This window comes from Colossoma macropomum, unplaced genomic scaffold, assembly GCF_904425465.1.
Source record: "Colossoma macropomum unplaced genomic scaffold, Colossoma_macropomum, whole genome shotgun sequence".
In the NCBI taxonomy this organism is placed as follows: domain Eukaryota; kingdom Metazoa; phylum Chordata; class Actinopteri; order Characiformes; family Serrasalmidae; genus Colossoma; species Colossoma macropomum.
In genome coordinates this window covers 11776982-11802286 of record NW_023494810.1, presented here as the reverse complement: position 1 = coordinate 11802286, position 25305 = coordinate 11776982, and the positions used below count along the sequence as shown (strand labels likewise).

General features: G+C 36.8%; 2 protein-coding genes across 7 annotated transcripts; one reads left to right on the top strand and one right to left on the bottom strand.

The window, feature by feature from the left end:
* The first annotated feature begins 8204 nt into the window (after positions 1 to 8204).
* tsen2 (TSEN2 tRNA splicing endonuclease subunit) lies at positions 8205 to 20584 on the top strand. Of its 6 annotated transcripts, none has more exons than XR_005006135.1 (12): positions 8205 to 8256; positions 11603 to 11787; positions 12075 to 12141; positions 12375 to 12414; positions 13843 to 14416; positions 15523 to 15597; positions 16277 to 16327; positions 16425 to 16563; positions 17956 to 17992; positions 18338 to 18619; positions 19707 to 19818; positions 19930 to 19965. XR_005006135.1 is itself a non-coding variant. In XM_036559799.1 (12 exons), exons 2-12 carry the CDS (start codon positions 11605 to 11607, stop codon positions 20503 to 20505), a joined length of 1428 nt encoding a protein of 475 aa, XP_036415692.1. In that variant the 5' UTR covers positions 8205 to 8256; positions 11603 to 11604; the 3' UTR covers positions 20506 to 20584. The 6 variants fall into 6 exon arrangements, 5 of the variants coding, with proteins under 5 accessions (XP_036415692.1, XP_036415695.1, XP_036415696.1 ...); XM_036559799.1 differs by lacking the exon at positions 18338 to 18619 and adding an exon at positions 20446 to 20584 and having other exon boundaries at positions 19930 to 20019; XM_036559802.1 differs by lacking the exons at positions 8205 to 8256; positions 18338 to 18619 and adding exons at positions 8272 to 8401; positions 20446 to 20584 and having other exon boundaries at positions 19930 to 20019.
* Positions 20585 to 20813: 229 nt separating this feature from the next.
* On the bottom strand, positions 20814 to 23828 carry LOC118799772 (MKRN2 opposite strand protein). Its single transcript, XM_036559805.1, has 4 exons — positions 23513 to 23828; positions 23380 to 23429; positions 21782 to 21950; positions 20814 to 21230 (listed from the first exon to the last, which is right to left on the bottom strand). Exons 1-4 carry the CDS (start codon positions 23713 to 23715, stop codon positions 20972 to 20974), a joined length of 681 nt encoding a protein of 226 aa, XP_036415698.1. The 5' UTR covers positions 23716 to 23828; the 3' UTR covers positions 20814 to 20971.
* Between the last annotated feature and the right edge of the window lie 1477 nt (positions 23829 to 25305).

The window sequence follows — 25305 nt, the reverse complement described above, 5'->3', positions numbered from 1 at the left end:
CAGCTCTAACAGTCAAGGTTTGCTACTGGATTTACAGACAGGATTTGGGTGACTATTGACTTTTAGCGTCTGTAAGCCAGCTACATTAGCCTCGTAGCTACAGCACTAAACTAAAGAAGCCAACATTTGGACACCAGACGCCTTGGCTGATCGACTACATCTGGGGAAGGTGGAAAATTGTATAAATTGGATTTTTCGCTGAATTATTTTTGGGAAACTGGACTATTAACAAACCTAAACCTCACCCAGATAGCAGACAGTTCTGGGCCGATTCTGGCCAATTCTTGGTTGATTTCTGGATAGATATTAGGTATGTGGGCCACAACTGGGCCAGGTTTTGTAATGTGTTTTGGCTTTTTAGTGGGCTGATATCACATAAAGGATACTAATGGTTTTACAGGTGACCAATGGCTGATTCTAAGTGCATTTGATGGTTTCCTAATCTAAAGGATCTAAATGGATCTAAAGATATTCTACAGGTCTATATTGGAAACCATGAAGTCAATTCCCATTCAAAAGCAAAACCATATGGTTTTGATCTTAACGGTCCCTTTTCAGCAGGGTCATTAGGTCTCTAAAGTTTGTCTGACCTCACCACAGTAGCTATGAACATACAGCTGAGTGACGACACAAGCTGAGAGGTCTGTGGAGTTCATTGCCAGTTCGGCCAGCACAGTTTATCTTTTTCTGCCTCTTCCAGTCAGCAGCAGTTTACCATGCTTTTCATGCTTCTGAATCAGGTGAGTCAAGGCAGGAAAAAAAGAAAAACAAGAAAGCACGCAGGGCAAAGGCTATGCAGGTCCGGCGCTGGAAGCCATTTCTGTAGATATTGTTGTGATTATCTGATGAACTTTGTGAGCCTCATCCAGTTTGTGTCATTCAGTCCATTGTTTAGTGGCGATGGTCCAGATAAACCTTAAACCAGTTACAAACAAAGCACAAACATCTGAGAAAGTTTTACACTCTGTGTGAAATTGAGTTTGTTTCACAAACTTGTAAACTTTTTTTTTCTCTTCAACAAGAACTTGTCCAGTGTTCTCTGCGAATGGGAACAGACGACCAAGCTAAAGACTTTGGCCTGGAGTTGTTCTGGAAAGCAGTTCGCTGCCTGTTTTGATGATGATGATTAAATGTGTTTTTTATGTCGTGTCAGCATATCCTTACTTTGTTACTACCAAGTCTCCGATGACCAACTCCTGCCAAGATTCTTCACGGATGCTGCCAAACGATTTCAAAAAATACATTTTCCTGCTTTAAAAACTCTTGAAGGAACTCGGCCAAAGATAGCAGCGGGTTTAGGAACACGGCATTTTCGTGTGTTTTGTGGTTTCTCGAACACAGCAGCTCACATCTGTTCAGTATGTTTAAATGTTGCGTATGAATTTCAGTGTGTTCGTCTGATGTTTGAGGAAAAACACCTGCTGCTATGAATTAGAAGCTGCTTCAGACAATATTGTGTATACTGTTCTCATATTTTTGTCTTATTTGCTGTAAAGCAGGGCTGCCCAAAGTTGGCCCATTGGCCTGCCAGAAAGTTACCAAACCCCATCCCCCCTCTCGCAATGAACAAACAAGCTTTCAGTCTTAAATTGAACATATTGACTTATTTTTCTATTTAAAATGCATTTTTAAGAATGTCAGTATCAAAATGCAGCAAACCATTATAAAACACATTGACCTTATTTATTTGTATACTATTTTGTCATTTTTGGCCCTCGGCCCACCAGAAACACTGCACTTTAGCCCCCCCGACAAGAAATGTGGGCGCCCCCTGCTCCAAGCTTTAATAGGTGTTCCAGTACAACTGCTTATTAAGTATTATTTAAAGAAAATTCTCATATGGAAAAGAAATACATGGGCATTTTTAGATAAACAATGTATTTAATAAATTTTTTACATGTGAAATACATTGTTATATTCAAAAATATGTTCCAAAAGCACATTAAGATCGTGGAAAAACAGTTTTTCCTTGCTTTTTTAAAATAAAAAAGTTTAATGCCGAATACAAATATTGTAAAAATTCCAAAACATATTGTTTTCTCTGCACTCCATACAGCCCATATATGTAAAAAGCTGCAAAAATAGCCTATTTTGAATGTATTGTTTTTGTGATATACATATTTACAAACTTCCACCTGTTAAGCATATACCAGTTTAGCTCCGCCCACTCACTCTGAAATTATAAGGAGTGTTTCAGCCTGGACTGCTTTTTGAATAAGATATAATACAGGACAGTCAATCAGAACACGGCTCATTTACATTTATGTAAGAGATAGAAAAAGAGGCTGGGAAATTATCATGCAAAAAATTTATAAAATAAAACATAAACATAAAACTACATACATATTTGGACCTTAGGGGAAATAAGAAAAAGAAAGAAAAATATAACATATGTGCCCTTTGAATAAAAAAAAAACGTTTTCATACATTTACAGATATATTTGATAGATAAAGTTTGCATATATTTATTTTCTGTATAGGTTAATATTTTGCCCCATTAATACAGAATGTTGGTCCTACACTGTAAAAACTGGCTCGGCAGTTCAACCTATAAAAATTAGTTCATGTAGTAACAAGTGAGTTAACTAGTTTTATTTAATCTAATAAATACTTTGAATGAACGATTCTTTCAATCAACGTAATTTTTTGTTGAATAAAACTAGATCAGTTGTTTGTTACTACATGAAGAATTTTTTTAGGTTGAACCGATGGGCCATGTTTACAGTGTAACTCCATGCCACAAGTAAAACTAGGTATAATATAACATCAGTATTTAGTAGTTTTAAACTGTTTTAGACTCATTTCCATTATTCTGTCACTGTCATGAAAAAATGTTGTCTAATTTTGTGATTTTTCTTTTTACTTTTTTATGCAATTTGAAATCTCTATCCATGGTGAAATTTTAACACAGTAAAAGGTAACAAGTTTGCAGATTATGCAAATCTTCAAATCTCTGAAATGACTTTGAATAAAATTCAAATATTACTTTGATTGAAAGAATCCTTCATTCAATGTATTGATTTAGGTTTAATAAAACTTATCTTACTCACTTGTTACCACATGAGGTAAATTTTTGATTCTGAACTGATGAACCATTGTTTATAGTCCATGTTAACTTCCATTATCACTTAAGAAAATTTCTTTGCCTCTCCTGTAAAGTTTTACTCCAATAGTAATAACATGTAAATATCTGCAGGTGCTGCTGAGATGCAGCTTCAGTATTTATTAATACAGTATAATATAAAGGTGGAAAATATATTAGACGAGATTTTGTTGTAGTCACTGTTCTTCTGTGCTGACTATTGATTTGTCGAAACTGAACAGTAGATCTGTTCTTCATTTCACAGGACATGCAAATTCCGTTTTCACAAAAATACAGTATTATAAATAGACTGTCGTTCAGAACTTTCTGCTTTTGCATTAATTCTGTCCTCAGCTGATTCAAACTAACCACAGTGGTTTCACACTAAAACTGAACAAGCTTGTTAAAGCAACCGCAATGGACGTTTTTAAAAACATGGGCTGTTCATCCCATTATGTATTCCTAAGAAATACTTACTGCCTGCAGCATTTTCGGAGCTGTTATTCTTATAGTGATAAACATTTTTACAATGGTTTAAAGGTTCCAGTTGTTAAAGGGTCCACTTTTCTTGTTTTTTTTTTTTGCAGCCCACTTACAACGTTTGTATGTCGTTTCAAAATTTATTTCTGCTATTTTCCAACCTCTTTTTAATCCTCAGAACTGAACAGGCTCATAACTGTTCCTTTAAGATTGATATATGTACCTAAGTTCTGTTCTGATTGGCTGCCCTGTATTGTGCCTCTTTCAAATGGCAGTCTGAGCTGAAACGTTGCTTATTACTTCAGTGTTAGTGGGTGGAGCTAAACTGCTGTAGGAGGAATAGGCAGATGTAAGTAAATGTATTGACATCACAGAAACAGTGAGTTTAGAATGGGCTGTTGTTTTTTTTTTACAGGGAAAAGAAAATCTTTTTTTTATGACATGGGCTCTTTAAAAATTGAATAAATAAATAAATTAGACCATGGTACAGATAAACTACACAGCTTGTTTATTTGTTTGATTTGTAAATTGTCAAGACAGAAAATAGCCTACAATTTCATGTCCAACAAAATGATCCTGAATTGTTTATTTTTTTTAAATCTATTATTACTTACATGTGCTTAATACATATGAGATGTTATTGTCACATAATGTGTGTGTGTGTGTGTGTGTGTGTGTGTGTGTGTGTGTGTGTGTGTGTGTGCACGCATGCGTACATTGTATACATTTTCCACATTTTTTTTCATGAGGTAAAAATAGAAAAGGACGGACAAACAAGATTCCTTACAGTGAAAGCTTTTCTTAGAAAGAGGTGAATAAGCGCAGAACTGAAGCCTGTTCTACTCTCCCAGCCTGTCTCATTTCCACCCACCTCCAATTCTGAGAAGCTCTCATGTGTCAAACCCTTTTTTAGCTTTTCACTGTCTATAAGAACTCTGTCCTCTCAGGTGCTGCCAGTGAAGAACCAGGTCACTCATTACACAAATGTTGTCAAGCTTTTGGCTTAAGCAAATGTCCACAAACACCGGCAGATTTCTGCCATGTCATCCACGTTCATGGCCGAATTTTTAAAGTTCCTCTTTAAAGCCTCTGCGTGGTGTAAACACAACGAGGCCTTGATGATGTTAGAGTGATTAGAGACCCATATGAAAGTAAACATATACAAAAATGTACTATCAAATACATTTGAAAATGTATGAAAATGAGCATCAAATAAATTTTGGATAGTTAACAGTTGTACTAGTACATTTCACTGTTGTTGGAAGAAAACCTTGTATCTCCATTTTTGCCGTTTTTTAGTTTTTTGACATCATTTGAAAATACCTGTTGCCCTTTATGTTGCATGTGAATTTTATGAAGAATGGACCAAAAGAAATGACTTGGAGAACATTCTGGTTCCATTGACTTACATTAAAAGCACAGTATGTTTTTCCTTCTCCTGTAAAGTTACCATTTTGGAGATACGAGGTTTTGTTCCGACAACAGCAATTGGCATCTGTACATATATATATATAAAACAGTTACAAAAATAAGATTAATTTTTCTATATGGGAAGGAATTTTAAAGAGGCCGTTCACAAAGCTGTGAAAGTGATAGAGCTGAATATAGGGGAATATGGTCATTTTGCACACACTGCCCATCTCTCTCAGAGGACATTGTTTTAGTAGCTAATCATATTTCTTCTGAAGTAATTATGCTTGTAGGCTTGCGTTACATTAGCTTAACCAGTGCTGGCAGTAAATTGAAGCGAATAGCCACCAATCAGCTTGATGTCATTTTCACAGTGATAAATTGTGACTGTTGGGTTCCATTTATTGTTAGCAACATTAGCTCTGCTTGCTAAATTACTCCTTTCACTGAGCTGTGTTCCTCATACAGGCTGGCACTCAGGCCTCGAGGTAACATATTGGTGAAGAATACCCCCTACTGGCTCATACGAAGAATTCACAGGTTCATTAAAACGTTTAAACCCACTTTGTTTACATATAATTTACACAACACTGCTTTTGCTGATTTTGTAAGTGTACATAATTTAACACGTCCTCTACAGAGAACACACTTCTGCACATTTTAATACAAAATTAATATTTATTTGCTGAATTTAACATATTGGGGGGAATATAAAACATTAAAAAATGTATCTTTTATGTTTTATTTTTTCCAATATGTTAAACTCAGCAAATAAACAGAAACTTGGCACTAACATTTACAGAAAAATATCATATTACCATATTCAAGTGTGTTCCCTGGGACCTATTTTCACATCAATAAAACATGTGATTTGTCTGGGGGTGTTTAAACTTTTCCATGCGACTGTACATCCCAGTGTCTATCAACACAGCAGCTGAATTCTCTGTTCTTCTCTTTTTCTGTCCTTTTTGGCTCCAGTTAAACCCTGATAAGAATTAGAAACTAAATATGAATGAATAAAAATGAACTGAGGAAACAGCGCCTTCCTTTCCTCAACAGACCTGAGCAGCAGTAGACCGAAACATGTTACTGTGTAAAAAGAAGCACAAATCCATCATAATTTTACTGGAAATGAGTAAATGAAACTAGTTGGTGCCTCTGACTAAGAGTGATAGTGTGAGCAAAACAGGAACTGCTTAAAAAATTCTTGGAATTGGTGGTTATTGGTTTTTCTGTCAGGGGTTTGGTCTTTGCATTTGAGGCAACTTATATTCTATAAGTACAATGTTTATGTAACATAAACAACTCTGGTCAAATCTTCTGATTTCAGTGAATAATTACACGTTTGAGTAGGGGTGGGCAATATGACATAAACATAGTACCACGATACACATGCACATCACAATATTTACCTTTTCTTTGATAAGTCAGAACAGATATTGAGCATTATGTCCATGTCCTAAAATGTGTGATTTTTAATGATCTTCTTTGTATTATTTACTCAATTAACTAATGTGATTGTGCTGAGTGCTTTAGATTGTTTCTACTGAATAAACTGTAAGCTTCTTATCTGGCTTCTCTCTGGTTAACATTTACAATATTGTGTATTTTGTTGTTAATTTAAAGGAAGAAAACCCAATAAAACAGACTTGTCAAAACCTACACTACAAAAAATTATACCTAAGCAAGTGAAACATCTTATACCTAACCAGTATATCTAAAAAATATATGCAACAACAATTTCATTGTTTTTTTGAAAAATATATGCCCATTTTGAATTTGATGCCAACAACATGTTCCAAAAAAGTTGGGATGGGGCATGTTTGCCACTGTGTTTCATCACTTCTTCTTTTATAAATCTCTGTAAGTGTTTGGGAACTGATGAGATCAATTGCTGTAGTATTGAAAGTTGTTTGACATTGTCTTGCTGAAATAAGCAAATCCTTGCCTGAAAAAGACGTCTGGATGGCAGCATATGTTGTTGAAACATGTACATATCATTCAGCATTAATAGTGCCTTCACAGATGTGCAAGTCACTCGCCTCTATACCATCATGAATACTGGCTTTTGAACTGTGCACTAATAACAAGCTTAGTGGTCTTTAGCCCAGAGGACACAGCGTCCATGATTTCCAAAAAAAAATTCCATTTCCCCTCAGTCCATTTTAAATGAGCTTGGGCCCAGAGAAGGTGGCAGCATTTCTGGATCCTGTTTAAATATGGTTTCTTCTTTGTGTTTAAGAGTTTTAATTAGCATTTGTGGATGCAGCGCCGAACTGTTTTCACAAACTGTGGTTTTCAGAAGTGTTTCTGAGCCCATGCAGTGATTTCCACTACAGAATCATGTCTCTTTTTAACGCAGTGCCGCCTGAGGGCCCAAAGATCATGGCCAGCAAATACTGGTTTTCAGCCTTGAGATTTCTCCAGATTCTCTGAATCTTTTAATGATATTATGTACCATAGATGATGAAAAGCAAAAGTTCTTTGCTATTTTATGTTGAGAAAAGTTATTTTTGAATTGTTGCACTATTTGCCCTGCAGTCTTTCACAGAGTGGTAAACGCCTCCTCATCTTTACTTCTGAAAGACTCAGCCTCTCTGAGATGCTTTTTTATACCCAATCATGTTACTGACCTGTTGTCAATCAACCACAAGGTGTTTTATTTAGCATTACACAACTTTACCAGACTTTTGTTACCCCCATCCCAACTTTTTTGAAACGTGTTATTGTCATCAAATTCAAAATAGGCAAATATTTTTCAAAAAACAATAAAATTTCTCAGTTTCAACATTTGATATGTTGTCTTTGAAGCATTTTCAGTGAAATACAGAGTTTAAATGATTTGCACATCATTGCATTTTGTTTTTATTTACATTTTTCACAGCATCCCAACTTTTTTGGAAATGGGGTTTATATATATATATATATATATATATATATACATTAGACATATCGACTAGGTATATAAGATGTTTTCAGCTGCTTAGATATTTTTTTTTTTATATTGTAGATGACATTTCTAAGACTTTTAACATGGAGCAGCAGCAGCACTAGTTACCTTTATTAATGCTAACTGAAACAGCATCTGATACCGTGATGTATTTGGTAAATATCGTTATACTAAAACAGATTAATACCGCCCAGCACTGCTCTGAGTAACTATCGGGGTTTATTAGAATCTGGTTTGCCTGCGAATGCATAGGAACCAAACATAAAGCCGCGAAACTCGGCGGACTGTTTTCACTGTGACAACGCGGCTGCGGGTTAGCGTAGCATGAGCTGAAGTAAGTTGACGGAACTGAATGTCTGGAGTTAAACTGTGCGTTTTTGATTTATGTGTGAGAAATGTGTAGGAATTATGTCAGAGATTTCCACAAATGCTCCGTTTAAAGCTTTCTAGTGGCCGCTTTCGCCAGCCAGCATGCTAAAGTGAGCTTATATGAATTTTCCCCGTTCCACCTTAAATAGTGCAGCAGGCAGAGTGTCCGACGGCAGGCTGTGTATTCATAACCATTTCCTTTAATAACGTCTGAGAGGGAGATTTTAGAGGCGTTCATTTTTTCTGACGTCTAGTTCTTATCACTACCACTGTGTCTACGTCTGAAAGGGGAATTCCACCGATTTTTCAAATTTTCTGCATAATACAGTGGTTGATTGTAGAGCAGAGGTGTCCAAACCTTTTAAAAGAGTGCCAACTTGTACTGTGTCAAAACACCTGAAGGTCGAAATATTATTCACAGTTGATTCGACGTATTAAGTTTTCAAAATATCAGTGCACAGAGTCAGAGCTTTCTGTGAGCTGCCATGTTTTCGATCACTGTATAAAAGATGCACGAGGCTTCTTTTATTGGCGAAGTGATCAGAGCAGTTTGGATCAGTAAGTGCTAATGGTAATTAAATTATTTAAAAGGAACAATAAAACCTGTCTAATGTGTTACATTTATTCTTATTCAAGTGTTCACTTGTTTAATTGTTGTTAGAAAAGCTGAACAAATCTAAGTTGTTTTATTTTGTTCTATATTGTTCTATTATACAACAGTTAGTTCCGGCCACGCAAGCTGATTGGCTGAGAAGAGTTCTAACCGTGCTGTTATTTCGCCATAATATCACGGGTTTTTCACAAACACTGTATCACGCTGCTGAGACACCGTTGCTAAGCAACGACTTTGACAGCTGTAGGATTGGCTCAAGCCATTTGAACGTTTTTACTTCTTACTTTGCCACAAACAGAAAATAGATCACATTTGACCGACAGCCGATTTGGTCAGACTCTGAAGATGAGACGACACTAAATTCCCAAACTGTCAGTTGGTCTGTGTGGAGCTGGAGAGCGAACTGCCGGCTGTGCAGTGAGCTGAGCTCGTTACTCTGACGTAGCAACAAGCTGTTTGTTAAGGAACTATAATTTGGTGAAAGGAACTGCTAATATTAAAACATATTAAATGACACGTTCACAGCCCAATTTATTGATTTCTTACTTTATTTATTAACTGTTGTATAAAAGCAATAGCACACTTGAGGTTGTGTGTTATCGCGAATAACATCACTTGTCTTCGGCTCATGCCTGCGACCAAATCACAGCTGTGGTGTTATTTTGCAATAACACACTCCCGTCTCGTGTTCTGTTGCTTAAATCTATAAATGTTTGGTTTTGTTAGGTAATGTTCTTTACATATCAAATGAATATAGCAGCAGCAATCAGAAGTCACTTTATTAAATGAGAAGGGCAGATTAAATATAATAAGAAGTTGGTGCTGTGAGACTCAGGCAGCTGCAGCTGCTTTAGTTTCTCTCCTGAATATTTACTGTACAGTTCATGCTTTTTTTCATGTCTGTTGATATTAAATTCATTACAGTCTTTTAAAATATAAGGCTCTTAAACTTTGGTAATACAGTGCATCACATTATTTTACACACTGTAATTTTACAGCACTGCTGCCACCATCAGTTGAAAAGAAGAACTGCTGCATACTGGCTGGCGGGCCACTTGTAACACACTCTAAAACAGAAGCTACAGGCTGATTAAAATCTGTTTGTGGGCTGCATTTGGCCCTGGGGCCGGACTTTGAACACCGCTGTTATAGAGACTGAGATTTCTTTACAGTGGTGGTGATGGGAACCAGGAGTCACCATGGCTACAACACAAATATAGCCATTTTATTTACTATCCAAAACCACCAGTGAACCTACACGTCTTCTGAGCTTTATATGGAATGTTAATGATGGTAAAACAGTGGAAAAGCTAAAATAATGTTTTCTTTGGGAACTATTTTGCCTCACAACACCCTTCTGCCAATTGTTTAAAATAAATTGATTAAAATACAATTTTAGACCGAACTGAGCATTTTACACCAAACCACTCTGAATGATTTGCTGACACATTAACCACTTAATTATGCAGAAATTCTAAAAATTGGTGGAGTTCCCCTTTAACTAGTTAATTGTGCAGCTAGAAATTTTAAGACATCAGTGGAATTCCCCTTTAATGCCTCTAAAATCTCACTCCTAGGACGTTATTCTATGAAATGGCAATGACTGTAACTTCATTCAAATTGTTCAGGTTTACCACTATTTTACCACAGTTAACGGCAGATATAAACTCAGAAAACACATTTAGGTTCACTGCCTTTTTTGGATAGCAAATAAAATGGCTATGTTTGCTCAACAGCTGGTTCCTATCATCACCAGTATATAGAAATCCAAGCTGGTCAGTTTTTCTAGACTTCAGATCAAACCACTCTGAATGACTTTGTTCACATCTCAGTGATTGAAATATGTAGAATTGAGAAAATGAAAAATTGATGAAATTCCCCTTTAATGCTAAAGTATTAATTTCTTAATTAAGTATTTATAGATGTTGCACTCAGGAATTTGCTAAAGAAAAACGTTTTTAACTTTTGTTCAGTCAACTATACCTCTTATTTTTTTTTATATAGGATGTTTAGTGTGGCGAAAGATTAAATGATCCTCACCAACATCTGGGTCTAAACTGCTGAGTGCCATGCATGAAACATGCACTATATGTCCAAAAGTTTGTAGACACCTGCTCATCCAGCATTTCCTCTGAAATGAAGGGTATTAATAGAGAGTTTGTCCTCCTTTGCTGCAGTAAGAACCTCTACTCTTCTAGGAGGGCTTTACACTAGATGTTGGAACATTGCTGTGAGGATTTGATTGCATCATCCACAAGAGCATTGGTGAGGTCAGGTACTGATGATTAGTTCTGGGTCACAAACGCAACTCCAGCTCATCCCCAAGGTGCTCCATCACTCCACAGCCCAATACTAGGGTGCTTTATACACGTCTAGCCAATGGCATGGTAACCTCAGGCTCATGTGCAGCTGCTCCAGAGCGTCCCGTTCTATTGGGAGTGCTTTTCTAAGGAGATTATGCAGAGTTATACAAATTATATGGTGTGTCAGCAATGGGTTCACCTTACAGTAGATGAATTCACTCATTAGAAGGGCTGTCTGGATACTGATGGACAGTATGATTCACTGTAGGACCCAAACCCTTGTATTGATAACAGGTGCCATGCCCTCAGCAGTGTTACAGAACAGGAGAACAGGGTTTATATGTGCTTCACCCACCAGTACCATGTAGTCATATTTTTTATCTGTATCCCCGCAGAGATGGAAGCTGTGTTCCAGGCTCCAAAACGGAGGCCAAAAGTTTATGAATCATTTGAGAGCCCGCTACCTGTTCCAATCACCAAAGAGGCTTCCTCGCCTCAGAGCCTCATATACAAAGCTGAGGTCATTAACCAGCATGTTATAGTCAGAGAACCTGACCACATTCAAGCTCTATATGGAAAGGTAAGCTTGCATTTCTTTTTCATTAAAACCCTTAACAATCCAGGTTTATTTCATTATTATTCAGTAACTACAGGGACTTCAATGAAAACCAGTGGAGCTATTTTTAGGTTATGGAAGCATGTAATAAAACTTTGGGGTTAATGTAGTTGTTATTTAATCCGATAAATGTCTTGCAGTCTCTTATTCAAGAGAAACTACTTCCTTCAGAGCATACTGAAATGATTGCTATTGAATATATTACATTTAAAATGTGTTATTGAGTTTTTGCTTTGTTGTGTCATTTTTAGGGCTATTTTGGTAAAGGAATTCTGTCAAGAAGCAGACCGGAGTACAGTATTTCGGATCGGTGGGAATGTGGGTATTGATGTGAAGTTTCTGACGTGCTTGTATGTACAGTAACAGTTAACAGTTTGGACCCACTTATAGATGGGTTTTTCTTATTTTTACTGTTTTAAAGAAAACTATGGAATAACTGACATGAAATTATGCAGTGACCAAAAAACCAAAACTCCTATTTTCTCCTATCTCAACTGCAAAGTTAAAATATAGTACAATAAAAACAAGTGTATATTGTCTTCTTTTTATAGATATTGGTGACAAATATTTACCTGTTATCCCTTTGTCAGAGTAAGTAGTTTGATGCTTTATAGTTATGATTACATATACCTTGTTGCTTGAAAGTTTGTGAACTCTTTAGCATTATGTGCATTTCTGCTTAAGTTTGACTTAAAATGAGATCAGATCTTCATTAAAGTAATAACAATAGATAAAGAGAACCTAACGATAATAGTTATATGGTTTTTCATTTATGTATTGGAACAAAGTGATCCAACATTGTAAATTTTGGTTAGCAAAAGTATGTGAACCTATAGAATTATCAGTTTGGTATGTTGGATGACAATCAGGTGTGAGTATGGCGGACCCTACCAACTTGAGGGGTGTCCTGGGGGCTCAGTCTCCAGCACAGTTTGTGGTTTCTCTTATCAGACACACCCACCAAACCTGGCAATTAACAGATGAGTTGAGTCAAATGTGTTTTGAGCAGGTAAATCTCTTACACTGGCTGATGTCACTGTACATGGATTGACAATCAGGCAAACGCTGAACAACCACCTAGATGAGCCAGAAGACTAATGAAGTAATGTTGTGTATGAATAAGACAAAAATAGATTTTTATGGCTTAAATAAGAGATTAGGCAAAAGCCAAACACAGCATACCAGCATAAGAACCTCATCCTCAACTTTAAAACACGGTGGTGGCAGTATCATGGTTTGGGGCTGTTTTGCGGCTGTTGGACCAGAATAGCTTGTCATCATTTGATGGAGCAATGAATTCTGGATTGTATCAAGAACTTCAAGAGGAGAATATTAGAACATCTATCCATGTTGTTCATGCAAGAAAACCCACTAACATTACACAGTTGAAAGGAGGATTGGGAGGAATAGGCCAAGTTAATGCGCAGGGCTGATCAACAGTTATAGGAACGAATGGGCTGAAGTCATTGCTGCTCAAGGGGGTCTCACCTGTTACTGAAAGCAGAGGTTCACATACTTTTGCCAACAATGACATTTAATATTAGATCACTTTGTTTAGTAACTTTGTGAAAAGCAATTATTAATTGTGTTCTCTTTGTCTATTGTTATGACATAAATAAAGATCTGTTTATATTTTAGGTCATATTTCTATAGAAATTCACATAACTTTCATGCAACACTTCTGTTTGTATGTTATACCTGTCTTTGTGAAGTGATAGGTTACTTAGTAAAAGTAAAGGAACTGTCAAAAAAGTTAAATAGTGTACCAAAAAAGTTCATATGTGCTTTTATACGTTAAACATGTTGTGAGTTTTTGTTACTTGCCAAGAATAGGGTTGAATACTTAATTGAGATATATAGCTATTTATATCTTTATATCTTTTATATAGTATACCCATTTTTCACTATGATTTTGAAGACTGTGTCAGTAGTCCATTTAAACAGTAAGTCATCCTTCTGCTAATCAGTAAATCACACAAAAACCCAAAATTAATATGTCCTCGATTTCTTCTGTTCCAGATACCAAAAACACATGACATGGGCCCGCTCTGCTCTTCTGTCACAGGGCTTAGATGAAGAGGTTGCCAATCAGGTACTGCAAAAGCTCACACAGCCAGTTGAACTGAATCTACGAGGAGAACATGATGAAGAACATATTGAAGAACAAGTTAGCCATCAAAAAAGTCCAGAGTTGGCATCATCTCAGGCGCCATCTTCAGATAGCTTAGATCAAGACCAGTTAATGGAGGATGTGGCAGCAGCAGAAGACATAAGCGATGAAGGAAAGGACTTAGAATGCACTGAGGCTAAAATACCTTGTAGACAAGGAGATCCTCTGTATGATCCTCTTGCTGAACTCTATTCTCAAGAACCTGAGCAGGTGGATACGAATGCACTTGCCAAGGTCAAGTGCAAAAGGCACGACGACTGGATCGTTCACTGCGGATGTCGGCTGGACGAGAGCCAAATGATGAGTGTTCTGTTCAAGTCAGGTTCAGAAGGCAGTGACCCATCTGTAGCTCATGGATATGTTCTGGTGGAGGAACCCAGTGAAGACGACGATGGGGATCCCATTCACGATAACACTTCCACAGTAAATAAATACAAACATGATAACATTAGGGAGCACGTAGTGCATGAAATCGATTTTAGCCTGCAGTTATTCTAGTGGTTTTGGATTCCAGTGTCTAGTGTTTTAGTCTGCAGTTATTCTAGTGGTTTCGCTTTGTTTTTTCAATGTAATTATATAATTAATTATATATTTACATAATTTATTACATTTGTATCGACAGACTTGAGTTTGCACCTTTTCCGTTTGCTTCAGTGGCAAATAATAGCTATATATTTACAGGCTTTTTTTTTTACAAAAAAATCACTTGAAGTTTGTTGATGTAGGCTGTGGAAACAGAAATTGCCAGTAATATTTTATGAACTGCAAGTTTTTTCCTTTTTTTTTTGAGACCTAAATTCTTGTGACAGCCTACATTAAAAATGCTTTTTTTTATATATTTACACGTAAACTAAGTGACATTTGACAGATTTTTATCACATAGTAAAGAGGTGGACTAATCTGGAAACGAGTGTTTTTAAAAGGAATGCTGCCACTTTTTAGTTCTTATCAGAAAATACTACAGTCTTTCTAAACGGAAGGTGCTCAAAACAACTCTGACAGAAACATGATAAGATTTCCGTATGTGTAGGTTTTGGTAAGTCCGGGAAGCCAAATGTAAAATACTTTAATTTAGCCTTTATTGGAATTAAATTGGAGTCATATCAAACAACTTTTATAATCAATAGTGTTTTTTGCAGGAGATTTTTCAGTTTTTAACATAATTGGAAAATGCCTGTTGCCCTTTACATTGAGTGTAAATTTCATGATGAATGGACGAAAAGAAATGGCCAGAAAATCTGGTTCCATTGACTTGCGTTGAAAGTAAAGTGTGTTTTTTCCTTCTCCTGTAAAGTTACTATTTTGGAAATAGTTCCAACAGCAGCGATATGTTTTCTAATCATTTATTAAGCTGTCATGCACACTTCTTTGCCACTGAATGGCTTTAGTTTGTAAGCATTTCAAATCACTTTGAAGGCCAAAGCAGATTTACCACTGAAATAATTAGCTTTCAACTCTAAAAATGATCAAGCTAATACTGTACCAAACACGAATGCATTAAATGTTAAATTTTTTCTTGCATTCTGAAGGTGAGAACAGGCAAGCTGGTTTGCAGAATCAACCCTTTTAACATGATGGAATACCTACAGCTCAGTTATGAAGAGGTAAAGCAATTCTTTTAACATACATACATTATTCTGTGTTTTTAATAATTATCCATTATGTGCAGCTGCATCTTGTAACAGGGCTGTGCTGCACAATGCTGTTACAGTGACCTGCTACTAATAGGCGGATTTGTTTTCTTGTCAAGGTGGAGACGTGATAAATACTTCAATTAAGCCATATTGTTACAGCTGGATTTGATAGAGAGAATGCAGTGCTCTGAGCCAGTACAAACAGTTGATGAAGCTGTGAAAATGTTCAGCTGTGGCTCTTCTGTGGCCCCTTTCTCCACAAGCTAATATTAACACAAGCCTCCCTTAAGGATGAACTTTAATATTCCAGCTGATTAATATGAATAAACCCAGTTCATTACAGACAGATTAAACCCAAGAATGTAGTCAAAGGGTCACAGATGATGTTTAAATAAATGTGTGCAATGGTTATTTGCCTGGTTATTTACCATCCCTGTTGTAGTTTTCAACTTTCAGTGAAAAGCATTGACTTTAATTGAACATGAAAGGGCCTGGAAAGCAATCATCAGTTTGGGAGTGTAATTCCCAGATATCCGAAAGTGAACCAGTTTCCACCCACATAGACCAACTGATAAAGCAGACAGTTGAGTTTAGGTATTGGGAAATATTTTTCTTCTCAACTCATCACTCATGCTCTTTTATATTGCAGGCTTTCTTTCTGGTTTATGCATTGGGCTGCTTATCAGTTTACTATGATGGGGTAAGTTTGTCCACATGCTTTGTAGAGTTTGCCCAATTACAATATCTTTACATGATGGCAAAATTAATTTTTATTTATTTGCTTATTTATTCTTCAGGAGCCACTGTCAGTCCTTCAAGTTTGGCGAATGTTTTGTTCAGTGCAGCCCAACTTTGAGACCACCTACGCAGCCTATCACTATTTCCGCAGTAAAGGATGGGTGCCCAAGTCTGGGATTAAATATGGGACAGATTTAAGTAAGAAAGTTCAGTCACACCTAAACACTTGGGGGAGATGAGACACAAATGTCCTATGTATGTCTTATTTTTCGGGGCAGTCTGTTCACACCAAGGGCAGATATGAGTCACTTACCCATACAAATGTGAACAAGGCAGAGCACTGTCTAGGTGGAAAGATCAGATCTTGGCAAAAAATGGAGCAGCTACACTGCATTTACATTGGCCTGGTGTGCATACAAAAAAGCATCCCCCTCTTGAGTTAGTTACATATGGGTGTTATGAGGGTATTCTCTGCAAAATCCAATTGAAATTTAGACTTGCTAGGTCGGTATTTATATAATTAACTAATTATTAATTTTAAATAATTAATTTTAATTAAATAACTACTCTATTTTTATGATAATATGAATGTCAGTGTTGTATGCATAATTACATTAATATTCCCCAAAACATTAAACAGCTTAAACTTGGACAGATTTGGATTTTAGGAGAGCATTGATTATCACTTGCACACAACATCAGTGATTTCAGGTATATTAACACCCTAACAAACATCTTCCCACCCAGATTTAGAATTTCGGAGTTAAAACAAGAGTTTTGGTTGCTGTTTTTCCATTTTCTATGTTGCACAGGAATGATTGAAAAGCAGCTCAACTGTTTCATATATTGAACAGCAGACACAACTTGTGCAAACATCAACTACCTCCTGATTGAGTAAATGTATCACAGTAGCAAGATTCATTTACTCACCTTTTTTGGACGACACACATCCGCCCAAATCCGACACAGTCCTTTTCTGATGGAACTGACACTTTCCTTTAAAAATAAATGGGATCCTATGTAGTGTGTTGACACACTGGAGCAATGTAAATGCAGCATAAGGCTTGTAATGTGGATGTAACCTGAATTCAGGCCTTGCCATCTCTGGTTCTAAAGCAGCTCTATACTTTGTGTTTCCTACTCCCAACATACATGACTCTCCAGCTATATTAACAAGCCCCTCTTGAGGTTCAAGTGTGTGTGTTAGAGTATGGAAAACACTAGAAGAGAGTCTAGGACCAGGAATGGGAAACTCTGATCATTGCAGGAATACTTGATGTTGAACGCCACCTGATTGTAATCAGTGAGAGAGAGTTTTTCCGTTAGCACTAGAGGATGATGGGTGAATTATTCAGACGGATCAAGCATTGCTTTCCTTGATCCCCTTACTTGTTTGCCTTGTGTCTTAATGTCAGAGCCAGGAAGCTGACTCTTGGCAGTGAACTTCGAGAGCACGAGACTGAAATCATGGCCTCTAGGCCGCCACACTTCGGACACACGATTCTCATGTTTGGAGTTGTATTGAGTTACGTCTTTTTTGTTCCAGCGACAGTGCTCAAGTTCTCTTTAACGTTTTGTTTTCTTCAACAGTGCTCTATCGGAAAGGACCACCATTTTATCATGCAAGGTTAGTGTTAATTTAGTAAGATGCTGTCATTTTGGAAACTAACCTGTTGCTACATCTCAGCCTTACATGAAGCTGTGATGCAGAGTACAATTCTGTGTAAATGGAACAGTGTCAGTGAATCAAGCCTAGAGTAGAAGAGAAGGAGTGAAATCAACACCTGAATATGATGAGTAATTCAAAAATCTGTTTAGTCCAAACAAATTCACAAAAGCAAGTAGAAAACAATAAGAAACATAAAGTAACTTTTCCACTGTGGTCTTAATCAGGGGTCTGTCTCACAAAGCAGGATCTATGGCTTTGGATTTATGGTTAGTTTGATCTAACCATGGATTTTCTGTCTCACAGCAGTGCATCACTTTTAATGGGACTACATCAACATGGCAATTTCTGCTGCACATCTAACAATCACTTTTCACCGATTAAGGTGAACATCTGATCAATCAGGGACAGTCTTCTGATGGAGGCAAGCCCCTTTAGTTCTTTTTGGCTCTCTTTTTTTTCCTCTTTGTAACATCTGTGGTGTCAATCACATGAAAAATATCGCTTTTCGGTTAAGGAAACGGGCCGGATTCACAAAAGCTTTCTTAAGAAAAGTCTTGCGAAGGTTCTAAAGACAAGCGCTAAGAGGTAAGTAAGAACGTACTTAAATGTAGTTCTTGGGGGGGAAAAAAAAAAAACTTAAGAAGTTCTCAAATATTCTCTTAAGATAAAATTAATTATTTCCTTAATTGTTTTCTTATGTAGGCTGTTACATTTTACAGCTTAACATTGCCTTAAACACTGCAAGATACATTTTGTATTTGTATCAACTGTTATTTCCATTATTTAATCCACTCAGAGGAGCAAAATGGAGAAAACATGTCAAACCAAGCCTTTAAAAAAATTTAGTAAACAAGAACTAAAAAAAATCCTCATTGGAAAAAAAAACAATAATTGTGGGGTAATGGCAGAAAGCAAGAGATGAGGATGGGGAGTAGCAGAGGCAGCATCCGTGTTTTGCTAAATTTAGATGTTCACCTCGTCAACTCTTACAGCCTAGGTGTGTGTGAGGCCATTGTAAAGAATACCACTTGTTCTTTGAATTATTCTTAAGAAATAGTTAAAAATAAGAGAGTTATTTGAAGAATAACCATTTTTCATAGCTTCTTCTTAAGAATGACGTTAAGAAAAAAACTCACATTTAAAAAGATTTTCTTAGATTTTCTTGTGAACCAAATATCAAGAATGTTACTCCTGTAAGCACTAATGTGGTTGAATGCTCTACTTTCTGCATATTTACTTTTTAAATGTATGCTGCTTGACTCCTCCTGATGTTTCACATGATTGGCTGTTCATTGTAAATGTCACACATTCATGTTCACAAGGATTAATAACAGCCTGAGTGTCCAAATCTGTGTTAACAGAGAAAGTTGATAATAGCTTTTGTAAAACAAGCTAACCGCAACTGCATTTCTAAGGTTTCATGAAATTGCAATTTGGTCAGGAAGTCTGACTAAGCTGAACATGCTTTGTGAGACAGGCACCACTTATCCCAGTTTGTTGAGGCTGGAATGACCCGTTTTAAACATATCGAATTCTTGATTCATGTGTAACTATCAAGCATTGTGAAAGATATATTCAGACGGCTGGCGATAATACTTGTGGATACCTAAGAAACCTATTTAGTGTGGTTTGCTCAGATGATTTCAGCTGTTCTTCTACTGTTGTTGAGCAGCTACTCTGTGGTGGTGGAGAGAGTAGACGAGTCGTTTCAAGGTGCTCCACTAAGGCCCTTCAGCTGGAGGTCTTTCGCTGCCCTGAGCCGAACCACCGGTAACGTCTCAAAGGTAAGAACCATCATCACCTGACGCCTCTAACCAAACTTACTAACAGCTCTAACCAAACCTACATTAGGATCACAGTTCATTTTGTCAACATTCTCTATGTGTTCTTTGCAGGAGCTGATGCTGTGTTATGTGATCATGCCATCAGACATGAAAACAGAAGAGATTTCCACGCCAGAGTTCCTAAAAAGGGTCAAAGTTCAGGTCAGATATTTCTGCTGGCATTAGGTTTAGTTCATATATTTATTAGGGATGCACAGTAATATCAGAATCATCAGTATTAGAAGATATTTGCTTAAAAATGAATATCGGCATGGGACTGATTTTAGATTTGACTGAGATTTCAAACCAGTATTTGATGGCACATTTATTATATTCCAGAAGAGCAAAATATTTAGATGACACTGGGCTACTGCATTAAAATATCTGCATTATATTCATTTTTACTGCATTTGTAACCCCTCAACAAATAAGTGCTAAGGTATTTCTACATTTTATAAATGTTCATGTATCAGCTTCAGCATATATGCACATGGAAAGTATTGGATGTCTGCAGTTTCCATACTGGGGCATCCCTAATATTTATTTCTTGCATGTCTTTTTGACTTGTCTTTGCTTGTTTTGTTACAGGAGCTCATTGTAAGCAGGTGGATATCTTCACGAGAACGAACTGAACAGGATGATCTTTAGAGTTTTTGTTCTTGATTACCAGTAAGTTATTTTACTGAACATTTTTGAATGTTAATAAACATACTGTATGTAATTGATTCATGCAGTTTCCTTTGTATCTTTGAATAATGTTGATTCAAGGCACAGCTATACCTGGATTACCTGAAGGAAACAATAGGTAAAGTGATAGTGGCCGAAACTAATTAAACCGGGTGTGACCTCAGACAATGCAGTGAGCCTTATGTAAGGCTTAGCTCATTGTCAGTAAGTAGGTGGAGGATATCGTCACACAAAGAAAGCCAGGTGTGTAGGTTCAGGCATATAGATATGTCAAGACCCATGAATGTTTATTGAAGCAGAGCGTTGATACAAGATCCCTTATGAATAAGAAAACAACACTGATAAATACTTGAGGCAATTGTCACGCTCACAGATACCATTCTGTTGGTTATATATATCCTAGCGTTGTTAGACCATGTGCACCAGTTCACAAACTGTTCTTTCGATCTTCTTCTTCATCACTTTGACCTTCCTGTGAGTTTCTCTTTGGACTCTCTACGATGTAGAAATGGTTCTGAGAAATCTCCCCACACAGCATGCTGTACTTGGATGCCCTTTTGACACGTGGCAGAACAAAAGTCTGTGTAAACTCGTCTTTACTGAGGGTTCGTTTTGACTGGGTGGCCAGGACGCAGTTTATGAACATCAGAGTGTAGCTGTAGCAGTTGTGGTTCTCCTCGTTAAAGCTGTAGAGAAAAGATGAAAAACAAGGAGCTTCTGAATGATGAGGAGTTTCTTATTTCACCATAGATCAAAGAGCAAGGACTGTAGCATCTCGGCGGCTCATAAACCAGACACATCTGCGTTAGAAGACCACAGGGGAAGTTTGGCTTTAAAAAGACAAACAGAAATACTAAAAAAAAAGTAGCTACGTGCTGCCTCAACAGTTTGATTTTATTGTGTCTAAAGAAGATCCAGAAGAAACACAAAATTGCACGTTTATTCTTGGAAGTTTCAAAGCATTATGCCAACCTTCTTCAACCTAATCTCCGTTACCACAGACAGTTTCTCTGTTTTTAATGGAAGGACAGAAAACCTGTTGACTTAAAACACCCTTATAATAGAAGCCAGTAGGCCAGAATAGGAAAACACTTTGTCTTTGGCAGTTGACTGTATGCAGATGTGGCAGATAGAGATTAGGTTGAAACATGCTCGAGTATGTCTTTAAGATGAAGACCAGATCACTCGATCAAAACCTTGTGTCTGTTGCTGCTCAATGCGACAAATATAGGCCTACCTTTGCCACAGTGGATCCCACATTTGAGCGGAGGAAAATTTCTCCAGGTATTGATCCCATTGATTGATGAGATTGTACATGTCTGGCTGAACTAAAGGAATGCTGATGCACTGCTCCCAGCCTTGATGGTCTCTGCGAACCCCAGTCTTGGTGTAGTTGTATACCACTCCTTCAAAACAACAAGGAACTCTATGCATGTGGGGTTTCACTGCACTGTAGATATTACTGGTAACTATATATCGCTGCTGTCGGAATAAAACCTCGTATCTCCATTTTTGTCGTTTTTCAGTTGTTGACAGAATTTGAAAATGCTTGTTGCCCTTTACATTGTCTGTAAATTTCATGATAAATGGACCAAAAGAAACAGCCCAAAATGACTTGGAAAAAAGTCTGGTTCCATCGACTTACATTAAAGGTAAAGCAGGTTTTTTCCTTCTCCTGTAAAGTTGTCATTTTGGAGACACAAGGTTTTGTTCCAACAACAGTGATATAGTATTTTGTATTTACAAAAAGCTGTTGAATTGGACAGCAACCATGTTTGTTTAGAAAAACACTGTTAGAATAAGTAATACAGTAAGTGCTGCTTTTATGTATTTCATTCTCTCTTAACCACATCCAATGAAACAGAACTATGCAAAGACTGAGGCATCAAGAAGTCTGGCAATAAACCTGTTCTACTAATTAGCTCACATCATCTGACCTTTTTTGAAAACAATAAATCACCACTGTCGGAATAAAACTCTGTGTTTCCATTTTTGTTTTTCGTTTTTCAGTTTTTGACATTATTTGAAAATGCATTGTATGTAAATTTCATGATGAATGGACTAAAAGAAGTGATCCAAAATGACTTGGAAAAAAGTCTGGTTCAGTTTACTTACATTAAAAGTAAAGTATGTTTTTTTTCCTATAAAGTTATCATTTTGGAGATGCGAGGTTCTGTTCCGACAGCAGCGAAATTCTTGTTTCTTTTTACTGCATAATGTTTGAATTCATTCCAATTTTACATGGAATTTTTAGAAACACACTTATTGCCTAAACAAACTGTTGTAAACAGTTTGTTTTGCTGCACAGTACTGTAAGTGAAGGGTTTCGTTCAAAAACATAATATAGATATGTGATACGTGTCGTGCTTTACACATACAAAAAATATTAATGCTGTACTATAATTAATACTGCCTTTTTTAGAGAATTAAAAATGTTCTCCATTAGACATGAAATGCTATTCTTTTCAAAAGCTTGTTATAATCAAAATTGTTAAAAATGCATATACAGCATTATTGGAATGAAACACTATATCCAGCCACATATGAGAAATTATGGCTGTTGAGCCTTTTAAGCACAATATTTAGTACTTTCAGTACATTTATATAATCAGACTGTATATCCTACACAGTAAATTGGTGTTATAAAACATTAGTACACATAAAATGTTATAGTATCTTTACATTTACTAAATCACCTACTTATTAGGATGTGAATGCAGATTTTGAACTATACTATTTGATACTGGGCTAAAGCACTGGATGAATCTGTGAAAGTGACAGATACAGCAAAATCAATCATGATCTTTAGAAACAAACCAAGGAGGATCTACATACCCTTTGTGTCAGTAATTCCAGTGTGCAGATCTGATCCACCATCGAATTCTCTGAAAAAAAGTCAAATTTCATACATCATTATTATCTTACTTTAATTCAAGGAACACATTAACTCTAAAGTCATATTCCATACCTGAGGATATTTTCTTCTGTTGGGGCAACAAGGAAAGCACATGGTGCTTTATGTCCATTGGAGAAAGGGTTGGGTACGCTGACCGGGGCTTCCTCTAGCCTCCTGCCACTGAAGCTCACTCCACATTCAGGGCATTGCTCTGGGACGAAGAAACAAAAGATGTCCTTGTCACAGTGACTGAACTTGATCACACTCTTATCCATCGGCAGCAACCATGGGAGCGGCTAGCACCTCAGACTTCTCTCCACAACCTCCTGCTTCATTCTGGCAGTCTGGTGCCGGACGCAATGGAGGCCAACAGGTGTGTTTCAACAGTCTGACGTCCACTGGTCATTTGTAACAAACCTATCAGGTTGCAGCTAACCCTACACCTATGGAACAGTAGTGTCCTTTTTCACAGCTACTTTTTTCCTTAATGCTTATGCACGTGCAAACTGCATGTTGTCATACAAATTGCTTTGGCCTTTGTGTAGATGTAGAGTTCCTGGTTCTATCTAGAATGAGTTAACAGGAGAATAGCAGCGTCTTAACATTTCTAACTAAACTATTCAGTTTCTACTATTCTGATTTTTTATCCCATGTATGCAATATTTGCGATGGTTAAAGTGGGTTGTATTTATTTGTGTGTAGGTTTAATAATATGTTAATTCATTCTTCAAAGTAGTAGTAATAAACACTTTTTGGGGTCCATGTTTGACATAAAATGTCATACTTTCTTTGGTTAAAAAGCTAAAGGGCTTCTGTTATGTTGGTATGATGATTGTAAATTAGAATGATGAAAAGCACAATTTCTGCCATATCGAAGAGTCAGAACATGTGTCTAAAAACAAATTCACACATATAGATACAGCCATATAGCCACACTGTATCATACAGTACCGAAGAGACCACTCTTCATTTGTTCAATTTTTAGTCAAAAGTACAAATTGTTTATTTTTTTAGAAGATATTTCTGAGGAGATTAGATATAAGATAATACACTTGTAAATGTATGGAGAAAATCAAATACAAAGAAAATGGGGCTCCTAACAACCACCTGGATCAGATAAACGGCACTTAAAGCTTTAGTCTTTGAGAGAGAGGAGAAAATCAAGCTCCACTCTCGCTTCAGACCTGAAAAAATCCACAGGTGTTTCTGTCTTACCTAAATATCATTGAACCAACTTAAGACCGAACTTTGGAGGTGTGTCTGCAGATTTCTTTGAGAAACTGAAAGTGAGTCTCCTGAAAAGACTGGAAGCTGTAATAAAGGTGAAGGGTAAATACACTAAATATGAAAATAAATTATTTTTAGTAGCTGAGGCTTCTGTTTATACACACACATACACATTTTCTAAACCACTTGTCCTTCTGGGTTGTGGAAGGAGCTGGAGCCTATCCCAGCGGTCAATGGGCGGAAGGCAGGAAACACCCTGGACAGGTCGCCACTCAATCGCAGGGCTTCTGTTTAATGTTCTGTTATATATGTGTATTCATCTTTTTTTGAAAAATGAATAACATGTAATAGTCTCTCTCTCTCTCTTTCTCAGCAAGCTTTGTTTGAGGTTGAAAAGATTGAGTTTTAGCAATAATGCATTACTGAATACTAATGTAGTAATGTAGTAGTGTACACTGCAAGTGTGTTTACAGATAGCTGTATCACAGTCTGGATGCCTATCTAAGGAGCTATCTAACTGAACCTTGCTTGGTTGGTTCTATGCTAACCTGTAAATTTGGAAATAAAGCAGAAATGAAAAACTCCTTCCCTGGGGATATTACTTTAGGGTAATTTGCATAAGATGTCCATAGGACAAG

What these genes read in the sequence shown, in the direction of transcription:
- LOC118799772 (XM_036559805.1), bottom strand. Translation starts at nt 23,715, where the DNA reads ATGGATAAGAGTGTGATCAAGTTCAGTCACTGTGACAAGGACATCTTT. An exon ending in TGGAATTACTGACACAAAGG is followed by an intron (nt 21,951 to 23,379) that starts GTATGTAGATCC and finishes GTTGTTTTGAAG; the next exon opens with GAGTGGTATACAACTACACC. An exon ending in TGGGATCCACTGTGGCAAAG is followed by an intron (nt 21,231 to 21,781) that starts GTAGGCCTATAT and finishes TTTTCTCTACAG; the next exon opens with CTTTAACGAGGAGAACCACA.
- tsen2 (XM_036559799.1), top strand. Translation starts at nt 11,605, where the DNA reads ATGGAAGCTGTGTTCCAGGCTCCAAAACGGAGGCCAAAAGTTTATGAA. An exon ending in TTCACGATAACACTTCCACA is followed by an intron (nt 14,417 to 15,522) that starts GTAAATAAATAC and finishes TGCATTCTGAAG; the next exon opens with GTGAGAACAGGCAAGCTGGT. An exon ending in TATCAGTTTACTATGATGGG is followed by an intron (nt 16,328 to 16,424) that starts GTAAGTTTGTCC and finishes TTTATTCTTCAG; the next exon opens with GAGCCACTGTCAGTCCTTCA.